The sequence below is a fragment of the Triticum urartu genome, chromosome 1 (genome assembly GCF_003073215.2).
Source record: "Triticum urartu cultivar G1812 chromosome 1, Tu2.1, whole genome shotgun sequence".
Taxonomy (NCBI): domain Eukaryota; kingdom Viridiplantae; phylum Streptophyta; class Magnoliopsida; order Poales; family Poaceae; genus Triticum; species Triticum urartu.
The window spans coordinates 226,301,410-226,314,607 of NC_053022.1; the positions used below are offsets into that span (position 1 = coordinate 226,301,410).

Here is a 13,198-nt window from a genome sequence, read left to right on the forward strand (position 1 = left end):
TCAATGGTTAAGATCGTGCAAGTCACATGAACGAACAGCCAAGAACGATCACATCGTGAGAGGGCTAGGATTTGGCTCGGTTATAGGATCTGGCTCAACCTTTTCCAAACTGCTCGAAACCGGAGCTAGCCGAGCTGATGGCGTGTCGCCGAGCCCTAGTTTTTGGGCGGGAGCTGGGCATTTAACGGATTCATGTCGAGATGGACTGTAGGGAGGCAGTCAGCATGGTTAACTCGGCTCCTCGGAACCTGTCGGCCAGTTGTGAAAGACATCAAAGATCTCATACAGAGCTGGATAGGATGCAAAATCACGTGGAGAAGAAGAACCGTGAATCGCGCGGCTCACACGCTTGCTAAGGTAGCTGTAGGCGATGGCTTTTCTCAAGTGAGGCATGCACCTTCTGATTGTATCCTTTCTGTAATAGCGGATGAGCTACCTGACTCTGTTTAATTTAAGTATGTTGTTTCCCTAACATTTTTTTTATCACCGTCAATCTACAGGTCTCGACCCGCCAACGGCGCACCGTCCGTCCGCAGTAGGTGGACCCTTTCGCACCCGTCCACCACTAAGCATCTCCCCTCTCTTTCCCTCGTCCTCTTCTTCCTTCGATCTCCACGGCAAAGGAAAAGAAAATCCCGTATTAATCAATTTACAGGTCGGTTTCTATCTGCTCCCATCTCTTCCTCCTCCTCCGCTTACGATCGCCGCGCACAATTCCTTCCGAATCTATTTGATTACTTTGATTTTTCTCTATGGAATTCTGAAATCTGAGGCGAGTTTGTGTTAGATTGTGCCTGGATTGTTTCGAGATGGCGGCGTGCCGGGGATTCTTCGAGTGCCTGCTCAGGCTGCTCAACTTTTTCCTCACCGTCGCCGGCCTTGCCATGGTCGGCTACGGGATCTACCTGCTCGTGGAGTGGATGAGGATCTCCGGCGGTGGCGGAGGGGCACCGCCGTCTCCGGCCCCGCCGGCTGAGTTGCTTACGTTCGGCCGCCCGATGCTCACGGTCGTGGCCCTTGGAGAAGGAGGCAGTTTCTTCGACAAGCTACCCAAAGCATGGTGAGACGATTGCGTATCCTTGTTTCTTTCTTGTCGCGCAATAGTTTGATGTTCCTGTTTGTGTGACTAGATAATGATTGAGATCGAGAGAAATTGGAAGCTTTGCTTAATAATAATAACGGCATGCCTAGGATTTGAAGGCTTCTTCATCTGTCCATCGGCAGATTTAGTGATCACCAAATCTGCGATCTCAAACCCTAGCGTGGAATTGCCGGGGGCTCAGAGAATTGATATATTTAGTTTGACTCTGCCATAGGTTCTGTTGGGACGGTTCGAAGTCGCACTTTCAATTTTCCAGATTAGTTTGTGTTACGGGCTGATTTTTGGTGGAACTTGAGTGGGGAACGGAGGAGGTGGTGAGTTCTGGCATGGAAACAGACGGGATATTGCCATGACTTGTGCTAGTGTGCCAGTGGCGATGAAGCTCTGGGCTACGCTTATTTGGAGAAGAAGATTTCTGTATCATTCCTCAAACGTACACGATACATGATCTTATATACCCAACTAAACTACCTGCTAACACCTGAACTTTTTTTTGAGGTAGGCTCGCAGTCACACCTGAATTAGTGTCCAATATGGACATGTTTACCCCTCTATAGTCCACAACACTTCCTCTCCAGAAAACAGCTCGTCCTCGAGCTGAAACAAAGGATAGCTGTCACGGAATGCTTGTGCTGTCATCCACAAAGTCTCTTGGTGGATTATCCCTTCCATTGCACCAGCACCTCCCAAACACTTCTATTCGAACGAGCTTGCAATATTGCTTGTGGAATTGGAAGAACCTGACCATGCAATAATAAGTCCGGTAATGGCACAACAGTCTCAGGAGGCTCACCATGAAATTGTTTTAGCAGGGAGACATGGAAAATGTCATGAATATGAGCGCGAGCAGGAAGCTGCAGACGGTATGCTAGGGTGCCAACCCACTCCCACATATGATATGGCCCAAAGAAACGTGGAGAGAGCTTAGTAGGCATAGCCGGTGTGATGGCGGTTGCTTGTCGATGGCGAAGATGTAACCAAACCCATTGCCCAACCGCAAACGCAATATCTCAATGCCCATCATACTGTTGTTTCATTGTGGCTTGAGGCTGCAGCAAGCGCTCCTTGATGCTGGCTAAAAATCCATCTCTCTCCAAAAGCTGCTGATCAACTACAGCCATTTCAGCAGTCCCAGGCTCATAGTCATAGGATATGAGTGAAGGTGGACCTCTGCCATAAACAAAACGGAAAGGTGTACCACGCAAGGCCGTTTGGAAAGGAGAGTTGTAGCAGAATTCTGTATAAGGTAGCCATTATATGCAATCCTTGGGTCGGTCTCCTGATAAGCAACAAAGATACATGCCAATGATGTGGTTGATGACTTCCATCTAACCGCCAGTTTGACTGTCAAAGGCTGAACTCAATTGAAGCTTGACGTCAACAAGATGGAACAATTCTGACCGAAACCCGCTAGTAAAGATTGGATCACGATCACTTATAATAGACAAGGCTCGTGCCGCTGATGCAGCTGAATAGGGGTGACCAAGTGCGTTGAAATGAGCATATTTGGAGAACCGATGAGCCAACAAAATGAAGTGAAATGTCAGCCCAGACTTGAGAAAGAATAGGGTGGTGTTCTGGGAAGGTGGAAGCCATGATCATGATGGCAGGGTGGAGGTACACCACGCGGCTCCTTGAAAACTCAGGCAAACTCCTGTAGCACTGCTGGCATAAGATCATCAACCTCACACGCCTGGAGCATTGGAGAATCTATTGTAGCCGCTACTCCATGCCAAATGACCTTGTGACCTTTGTGCCAAAATGAAGTTCAAACCACAAGATTGTGCCCGGTGAACAAAGCCATTCGACACCGAGTACCACCTCAAAGCCTTCGAGCGGAATAGCATAACACTCGATTGGGAAGTGCTCATTGCCAACGCCCACGCCCACGCCTAGTGTACGACAGACGCGAGTGCTAGCAACCCGGTCCCGTTGGCCACAGTAATGTAAAGTCTAGGTCGTGGTTCCAATTGAATGCCAGGTGGTGCATCCTGGGAAATGCAGTTATGTGTCGAGCCAGAATCGACTAATGCCATGGGTGGCTCTGTTATGTGGGGAACCACATATGATCGGAGGGCCCCAGCCTGGTCGCACCATCCCCGGTCCAGCCCAAAGTGGCTAGGATTCGTGTACTGCTACAAGTAATTATTAAGGTTCTGATTCACATTAGGTTTAGAGTCCAGATTAGTTAGTAGGTTAGATTCGAAATAGGTGCAGAGTCCAGACTAAACTTGTTCGAGAGTCTAGATTGTATTCCCTTTGAGTCGGCTTGTCAGCGAAGCCATTCCTCTTATATATGGGGCTTCTCCCATGATCAATAAAGCATCAGAATTCAGAGTATTACTATCTTTTAGGCCTTAGAGTAATTAGAGTTTGTTCCATCTGGTATCAGCGTCATCTAGGATGGTGGACGATGACAAAGACGACGGTGGCAACGTCAACCTCGTGCTCAAGGAGCTAGCGACCCAGCTGAAGGAGATGGTGGTGCAACGGGCCACGAATCAGGTCTTCATGGAGGGCCTCGTCCAGCGTCTCAACACAGCAGCGCACCAGCGCTCTACCTTCCACCTTGGTCGACCCGCGGCTGGCGTTGCCGACATCCATCGGCTCCTCCGCCGCCTCCTCCACACCGTCTAGTACCTCTGCCGCCCTCGCCACCACCGGCCCCACCATTGTCCCCATCCTCTTGAGCGCATGATTTGATCCACGCTTTTCCCCACCGCTGTCACTGCCCCAATTTCCGGCCTCTCTGTTCTTCCCATAACAACCTCATGTTTACCCCCCTCCGTTCAACCAAGCTTTCCACAACGCATCTTCGCCACCACTTCCCTACCAATAGCCACCCGCCAATCCTTACGAGCCACTTCCTCAAACACTACAAACCCAGCCCACCTATGCCGCCTCACCGTATCTCACGTCAATTGCCCTCTTTGCATACCAACACCTTGGTTCTGGCTCCGGCTCTGGTGTCCCACGCTTTCACAAGCTTGATTTTCCTACTTACGATGGTTCCGTCGATCTGCTTGGCTGGCTTCATCGGTGTGAGCAATTCTTTTGGGGACAGGGCACAGAGGAGGCTGACAAGGTGTGGACAGCGGCATACCACCTAGTCGACAATGCTTAGTTTTGGTACCTCCAGTTTGAGCGTGATCATGGCATTCCCTCCTGGCAGCACTTCAAGGAGGCGTGTCACCTTCAGTTTGGGCCATCTGTACGCGCCAACCCCCTGGGTGAGTTGCTCGGCTTCCGTTCACCTCTACTGTTGCTGACTACACCAGCAGATTTATGGTGCTGTTGTGCAGGACCAGCGAACCATTAAGCTCAGCCCAACAGCGTTTCCTGTACACAGCCGGACATTCCGAAGGCCTCAAAGTCGATGTCGAGCTTCAGCAACTTGTGGACCTCCCACAACAGTATCCTCGCTAAGGCATATGAACAACGCCATCCGTTCCCACCACTCATGCCCCCGTCACGTTCCTGAGGTTCGAAGTCTTGGGCAAGGGGACCAACCTTGCCGCCTGCTACATGTCCCATGCCACAAGGCGTTACTGCTGCAACTGCTGCCCCTACAGCGACAGCTCCTCGCGCTACGCGCCGCCTCATGCATATCGATATGGCTGGCCGCCGCCGCCAAGGTCTTTGTTACAATTGTGTTGAGCAGTACGTCGCCGGTCATCGATGTGCACGCTTGTTCTCCATCGGGCTTGATGATTTTGCTCCTGAGGATGCACCTTTGGAGGAGGACCCAGAGACGCCACACATCTCGCTTCACGCCATCACCGGGCTTTGGAGTATGCGTGTGATTGACACCATACAACTGCTTGTCGTCATCGGCACTCATACCTTCACTGCCTTACTGGACACAGGCTTGACACACGGTTTCATTGACTCAGCCGTGGTCAACGCGCTCGGCTTAACTCCAGAGACTTGTCCCGGTCTGCGGGGCATGGTTGCCAACGGGGACACGCTTGTTAGTGTTGGCCTATGTCGCGGCATCTCCATCAACATCGACGGCTGCCATTTCCGGGTTGACTGCTTCACACTTCCACTTGGCGGCTTCGACCTTGTCCTTGGTTGACTGGCTCCGTTCCCTCGGACCGATTTTGTGGGATTTTGATCACCACAGAGTGACTGTTGTCCTTGCTGTTTCCCAAGTCACATGGAACGGACTGGTGATGCCTGCCTTGCCTGCTCTTCGCACGATCACGAGCGAGGACTCTGACCTCATGGGTGACATGCTCGACGAGTTTGCTGACCTCTTTGCCACTCCGACCATGTTGCCTCTAGGATGCTCTCGGGACCACTGCATTCGGCTTCTACCTAACACCACGCCAGTAGCTGTCCGGTCATACCGCTATGCGCAACTTCAGAAGGATGAGCTCGAGCGCCAGCGCACGGAGATGTTGGTCCCAGGCATCATCCGCCCCAGCGACTCGGCCTTCTCTTCACCCGTCCTCCTTGTCAAAAAACAGGATGGCTCATGGCGCTTTTGCGTCGACTATCGGGCGTTGAACGATCATATTGTGAAGGATAAGTTTTCGATTCCTGTTGTTGACGAGTTAGTGGATGAACTCCGGGGCGCCAGGTTCTTCACCAAACTTGACCTGCGCTCGGGGTATCATTAGGCACGGATGCACCCTGATGATGTTGCTAAGACGGCGTTTCGCACACATGATGGCCACTATGAGTTCTTGGTTATGCCATTTGGCTTAACCAACGCACCGACAACCTTCCAGGCTTTGATGAATGACATCTTGCGCCCTATTTTGTGCAAATTTGTCCTTGTTTTCTTTGATGACATCTTAAATCTACAGCTCATCCTGGTCGAAGCACCTGCGCCACCTTCGTGTTGTCTTTCAGGACATGCAGTAGCAGTCCCTCTTCCTCAAGCGCAAAACGTGTTGCTTTGGTGAGTCCTCCGTGGCCTACCTGGTTCATGTCATTGATGCTGATGGGGTGGCCATGGATAAGGATAAGGTGCGCGCGGTTGCACTGGCCTATGCCTTGTTCGGTTTGGGTGTTGTGCGGCTTCTTGGGGCTGGCCGGCTACTATCGCAAGTTCATCAAGGACTTCGGCATGCTCGCTGCTCCTCTCACGTGCCTACTCAGCAAGGAGGGATTTTGGTGGTGCCTAGAGGCAGAGGAGGCGCTCAAGCATGCCCTTGGTCAAGACCCGGTGCTCCAGACACTGGACTTTGACAATCACTTCATTGTTGAGTGCGACACCTCTGGGACTGGCTTTGGTGCTGTTCTTCACCTAGGTGCAGGGCCCTTGGCCTTTTTTAGTCAGCCCATTGCTCCATGCCATGCCAAACTTGTTGCATATGAGCGGGAACTCATTGGACTGGTTCAGGCTTTGCCGTACGCACCGACCACTATAACCTGAAGTTTCTCCTCGACCAGCGGCTTTCGACAATCCCTCAACTCCAATGGGTGAGCAATTTGTTTGGATTCCACTTCACTGTCGAGTTCCGCCCGGGCCGCCTCAACATCATCGCTGATGCCCTCTCCCGTCGTGATGCCTGCAGCACCTGCGCTTTGTGCTCTCTCGCTGCCAATCTTCACCATCTTCGAGGACCTACGGCGTGAGATCGACGCTTCACCTGAGTTGACCTCCCTTCGTGATGGTATTCGCGCTGGTGATCGCGACCACCACTGGAGTTGTGTTGACAACTTGATTCTTCATGTTGCCCACCTCCCTGACCATACCAGTGATTTTGCAACATGCTCATGGCGCTCATGAGGGGGTCCAAAAGACGCATCATCGACTCCGAGCTGATTTCCATGTCCTTGGCGATCGCCAATTGCTTGTGTAGTCTGCCAACGCAACAAGACAGAAACACTCCTGCCTGCTGGGTTACTTCAGCCTCTGCCGGTCCCAACGTCTGTGTGGAGTGATATCTCCATGGATTTCATCGAGGCACTGTAAGGGTGCTGGCAAGTCTGAGATCCTCTCGGTCATTGGATGTTTCTCCAAACATTGTCCAATCCATACACGTCTGCCTCCGTGGCAAAGGCGTTTTTTGAGGGCATTGTGCGCCTCCATGGACTTCCACGGTCTATCGTCAGTGACTGAGATCCTGTCTTCACCAGCAATTTTTGGCGTGAATTATTCAACTTGTCCGGCGTTCAGCTTCACATGAGCTTAGCCTTTCACCCCAGTCTGATGGTCTGACCGAAGTTGTCAACAAAATCATCGCAATGTACCTGCGTTGCCTCATTGTTGACCGGCCACGCCGCTGGGTCGAATGGTTGCCCTGGGCGGAATTCTGCTACAACACGTCCTACCACTCTGCTCTTCGTGCCACTCCATTCGAGGTTGTCTATGGTCGGCCACCGCCACGTCTTTGTGACTATGTTCCTGGCGAGGCCAAGGTGGCAGCTGTGGGCACCGCCTTTCAGGATCGCGCCAACTTCGTTCATGAGGTTGGTGAGCATCTCCATCAAGCGCAGCAGCGGGCAAAGCATTATTATGATGACAAGCATCGGCAGCTGGCATTTGGCGTCGGTGATTGGGTGTGGCTTCGCCTTCACCATCTTGCGTCAGCATCGTTACCAGGTCACAAGCATGGCAAGTTGTCTCCTCGCTTCTATGGGCCTTTCCAACTCACTGAAGTCATTGGTTCTGTTGCATATAAACTCGCGCTGCCTGCTGGTACTCGGCTCCATGATGTATTCCATCTCAGTCTCCTTAAAACATTTCATGGCGAACCACCCTCTTGCTGCACTTCCCGCCATTAAGGATGGCCGTGTGCTGCCTGCACCAACCAAGATTCTTCGATCCAGCATTCGATGCGGCGTGAGCCCGTGAAGCATGTTCTTGTGCAGTTGGTTGGGGCTTCTGAAGATGATGCAACATGGGAGCCGCTGGATGAGTTCATTGCTCGTTTTCCCACGTTTCAGCTCGAGGACGAGCTGTTTGTGGAGGGAGGGAGAGATGTTATATGGGGAACCACATATGGTCGGAGGGCCCCAGCCCTGGTCGCACCACCCCCTGGTCCAGCCCAAAGTGGCTAGGATTCCTGTACTGCTACAAGTAATTATTGAGGTTCAGATTCGTATTAGGTTCAGAGTCCAGATTAGTTAGTAAGTCCAGATTCGAAATAGGTGCAGAGTCCAGATTAAAACTTGTTCGAGAGTCCAGATTGTATTCCCTTTGAGTCGGCTTGTCAGCCAAGCTATTCCTGTTATATATGGGGCTTCTCCCACGATCAATAAAGCATCAGAATTCAGAATATTACTATCTTTTTGGCCTTAGAGTAATTAGAGTTTGTTCCAGGCTCGCTGTTGACAAGCACCCTGGGCTGCATTGTCTTTCTTGTCCGGAACCCAGTCGGGGCATGCAGGGAAATTTGGACGTCATCCATGGTCATCCCCTGTCACATCGTCTTCATCAAGCTCGATCCAGTACATCCCCTTTAGTGTGCACTTGTGGTTGTGATGGAACTTCTCCGGGCAATTGAAGCATTGTCCTTGGGCTTTCCGATCAGCCATCTCCTCCGGTGTAAGACGGTGGAACCGTGAGGCTGGATTTTCCATGGCAGTCACGACCGCCGGAGCAGTTGCCGTGCGGCCAGGTATGCTCGTGCTTGCTTTATGCCGGGGCCCTGCGCTCAGTGCAGTACTGACTGGTGAGCAGGTGGGTGCTGGTACAGAATATGATATGAAGTTTGTGCAGACTTGTTGCCTGAGGAGTCACAACAGGCTTGGAATGAGGTTCATCCCACAGGGGTTGTTCATGTGCCCTTGCAAAGCTCATAGCAGTCTGAAGGTTTGATGGATTTTAAGGCTCTACATCTGTACGCAATGGCTTTAGGAGTCCTGCTGTGAATATGCCAACTTGCTGACGAGACAATCTCTCACAGCAACAGATGAACAACATGAATTGTAGACAATATTCATCCACGTGCCTATATGCTTGGAGCTGGGTGAGTTCTTGGAGTGCGTTCCTCAAAGCACACTTTTTCATCTTCCTCGAAAGGGGAGGAGAAACGATACATGACCTTATATACCCAACTAGACTACCGACTCAGTTGAATTAGTGTCCAACATGTACACGTTTACCCCCTCTACTTCCTTACAAGATTAGTACTTCCCTAATAGCTGTGCTTCCACCTGGCACACTAACTACGATTCGAAAACATGTATGTGACTCCTATTGCTGCTCCTGAGCTTGGACTTCAGTCCGCATTGGCTAGGGCCTGAACCTGACTAGAGCCGCGGCCCTTGAGGCGACGCTGATAGACCTGACACAGAAAATAAACCACAACAGTTTGTCAATCATTTGTTTATTCTACCAAAAGATTAAGTTCTACCTTGAAAGTGAATGATTGCATTCAGTAAAGAATTTCTGATTTCCTGGCAGGTTCATCTATTTGTTCATTGGTGTTGGTGCTGTTATCTTCGTCGTTTCTCTATTTGGCTGCATTGGAGCAGGGACAAGGAATACGTGTTGCTTGTGTTGTGTATCCTGACAGTTGGTCTTCCATTTTATTAGTACTCTCGTTTTTTAAAGACGACCACTGAATGTACAAATAAAGGAAGAAAACAGCTATTAAAATCATCGGTAATTCCAAATATGGCATGCGTTAGATACACAACATGCAGTGCAAAAATGACGCACTTTTGATCCAGCTGTGACGTAAGTGAAAAGGCATACACCATACTATGTCCTATTATATGAACATGAGTCATTCTAGAATCCATGCCGGCCAAGTATTTGGCCCGGAATATAAAAATATACATTTAAATTACTGACATGCAGTTGGTATTTTATGGGATTGATCCTGAAATGTTATTTGCATAACGTATAACTATTGTGATATAAAAAATGTAGTTAAAAAAACCGTTGTCAAAGTGCTACCCTGTAAATTGTCAATATGTAAATTACTTAAAGCTGAAGGGGAGCCTTGGCGCAGTGGTAAAGCTGCTGCTGCCTTGTGACCATGAGGTCACGGGTTCAACTCCTGGAAACAGCTTCTTACAGAAATGTAGGGAAAGGCTGCGTACAATAGACCCAAAGTGGTCGGACCCTGCGCAAGCGGGAGCTACATGCACCGGGCTGCCCTTTTTAATTTTTTTTTACTTAAAGCTGTATTCAGAGGCATAAAATGTAAAAGGTAGGTAATGAGCAGGATTTAGTTGTTTCTGAGATCTGAATAATGTTTAGTGATTCCATTCAATAATGCATAAATTTGTTTCCTTCGAATGTTAAGTGATTCCATTCAATAATCCACAATTTGTTTCCTTTGATGTTTAGTGATTCCATTCAATAATCCATAAATTTGTTTTCTTTGATGTTTAGTGATTCCATTCAGTAATCCATAATTTTGTTTCCTTTGACGTTATAAGTATTCTTTCTTGGTCATATTATTAATCCTTGCTGAGGCTGGAGGTGCTGCATTCATATTCTTTGACCATAGCTGGAAAGATGTGAGGCTTCTGTTTGGTGCTAATTTGGAAACTATGTTATAGTCTCATCCTTTTATTTAATCATTGTAAGTACTTCTTTGTAACTTCCTTTTCAGGTTATTCCAGTGGATAAGACACAAAACTTTGATGCCATGTATGACTTTCTGAATGAAAATTGGAAGATTGCAAGATGGGTTGCTCTTGGTGTTGTTGTTTTTGAGGTAGGAGCAAACTCAAGTCTATTCTTGTTGTGCCTTTTTTTGGATAGCACTGGGCCTTCCTAAACACTAATAGTTTATTAATCATGTTCCGAATGTGTAGTTGTTACCGGCTTAAGGTGCATTCTTTTCATCTGATAAATATTTCATTCTACTGTGTCCTGTCTTTGATCTGCTTGTTGTGAATAAGTTTAGTTTTGACGTACCCTGCGGTACTGGTGAGCGGGAAAATAGAAATTGGTGATGATTTTTAGTCGTGGACAGTCAGTTGCAGTGTGTACTCTTTTAGCTATAGTTGGTCTAGTGCAGGTAGACTGATGCTTACCAGTATGCAGGTATTGCTTTTCTTGTTAGCTCTTGCTGTCAGGGCAATGAACAAACCTGCCGAGTATGACAGTGATGATGAAATCATTGGAACTGCTCGAAGCACTAGCATCCGTCAGCCTCTCATCCATTCCCAGAATGCTCCGGCTACTGGTGTTCCCGTCCCAACACTTGATCAACGTGCGAGCAGAAATGATGCATGGAGCCAAAGGATGCGAGAGAAGGTACATACATCATAGACCGGTTTCAACATCATTGATCATTCTCATACATGTTTTCAACTCATTGATCGTACTTATTATTATTTTTCATTACAAAACAACATGTAATTATTCTACCTGATGCAGTATGGTCTGGACACAAGCCAATTTACTTACAACCCATCAGATGCAACCAGATATCAGCAAAATGGGGCACCTCCAGCTGAAGAAAGGAGCCGTTGCACTGTAATGTGAAGATCCTTCACGACGTTATCCAAATTGTTGGTTCTTGAACAGGCCATCTCAGCTTGCACAGTTTGGCTATACCGTGTTGTTCAGAGTGGTGTATGAATAGGTCTTTTTACCTTAATGCTCATCTTATCTGCTGTCTTCTGAACAACTCCATGCACCTGTAATTTTTGTGTGAACGAGTATTGGCCATTGATATCTCATTATATTTCATGTTTTCCTCAGATTCCTTTTGTTGGCATTCCATTTTTGCCTTGTTTACCCTTTCAACTTGTATCATGAACTAGAGTAAATGGCGAACTTCGCCTCGCAGATTGGTCAATGTGTGCTTGATGCGTTGGTGTTTAATTTGTTTATGGGTGAGAGAGTGCCTGGTGGAGTATGTATGTCGACAATTTAGATCTGTGATGGCAAATTGTCACTCCATCGTCAATTGTCATCTAATCTGTTAATGCAATATACAATACAATTAAAAGACGTATTTTTTTATTGGTGGGCAAGAGCAACTCCAACGTGCTGATTCATTTTGTCCGCGTGCGTCCGCTTGGGTCATGGTGGATAGAAAAGTCGGCCCAATGCGCCGACTCAAACGGATGTGCGTCTGCTTTTCGTTTGCCCCAGCTCATTTTTGAGCCTCATTTTTGTCGGCATGGACATGAGACGAAGGCCTGCGACGCGTGCCAAGTACTCTTCCTGGCTCGCTAGTTGGTGGCAGCCTTCACCATTTTCCTCCACTTTCCCCAAAACCCTCCCGCTTGCCATGGACGACGGTCTTGATGTTGCCGCCGGCCTCGCCAACCTCGCCTCGTCCGGCATCACGACCGCCTCCTCCGGCAAAGGCAAGCCCCGTGGCCCTCGCAAGACCGCCACCGCGGAAGTCGTAGAAGAAGTTGATGCCCGAGGAGCGGGCCAGGGAGTCTGCGAAGAGGAAGGGTCGGAGGCACGCGGCGGACGCGAGGGACAAAGCAGTGGCCACGGCCGCCATCGTCGCCGCCGCGCAGCAGGAGGCCACCAACACCCGCGTCGCGGCGGCAACGAGGGAGGCGTTGATGTACCTACGGTTAAACACTGACCAGCACGGCCCCGTCAACGTCGTCGTGGCCCCGGCCAGCACCGGGTCATCTGCGTTTCCTCGGATGGTGCTGCTGTCGGATTCAGGGCTCCGCAGACCCAAGAAAAGGTTCGGACTCTGGGGCGTGTGCGAAGAACTCAACCTCTCCAGCCAACCAGCTCGTCTCCCCCACGGCCTAGCTCGATGAACAAGGAAGAAGATGGACACGACAGTTTTACCCAGGTTCGGGCCACCTTGCCGTGTAAGATCCTACTCCTGCTTTGTGGTGGATTTGCCTCACGAGGGGCTGAGGATGAACTAGTACAAGGGAAGAACAACCTCGCTAGGTCTGCTCTGGTGGGGGAATGGGTTGACCAGCTTCGGATCCCCTTCTACGGTGGTGGCTAACCTATACTTATAGTGGCCTCGGTCCTCTTCCCCCAAAACGAAGGCGGGAAGAGATCCCATAGTGGCCAATGTGAAAGGGGACAAGTAGTACACCTAATCCTGACGAAAGTTGGTCTTCGTGTGCAAAGCTTCTAGTCGTGACGCTGTGGTGGGCTCGGTGATGACATCTGTCCTGCCATCCTGACGGTCTTGGTCTTGTTACACGGGAATGGAAACCTTTGCCTAATTCCTCGGG

The 13,198-nt window shown here is 49.5% G+C and overlaps 1 protein-coding gene across 1 annotated transcript; it reads left to right on the plus strand.

Moving 5' to 3' along the window:
- Positions 1 to 482: 482 nt before the first annotated feature.
- On the plus strand, positions 483 to 11,728 carry LOC125554786 (tobamovirus multiplication protein 2A). The gene is made up of 7 exons (XM_048718208.1): positions 483 to 655; positions 788 to 1,060; positions 9,468 to 9,567; positions 10,454 to 10,534; positions 10,630 to 10,734; positions 11,067 to 11,279; positions 11,403 to 11,728. Exons 2-7 carry the CDS (start codon positions 810 to 812, stop codon positions 11,508 to 11,510), a joined length of 858 nt encoding a protein of 285 aa, XP_048574165.1. The 5' UTR covers positions 483 to 655; positions 788 to 809; the 3' UTR covers positions 11,511 to 11,728.
- Positions 11,729 to 13,198: the final 1,470 nt, after the last annotated feature.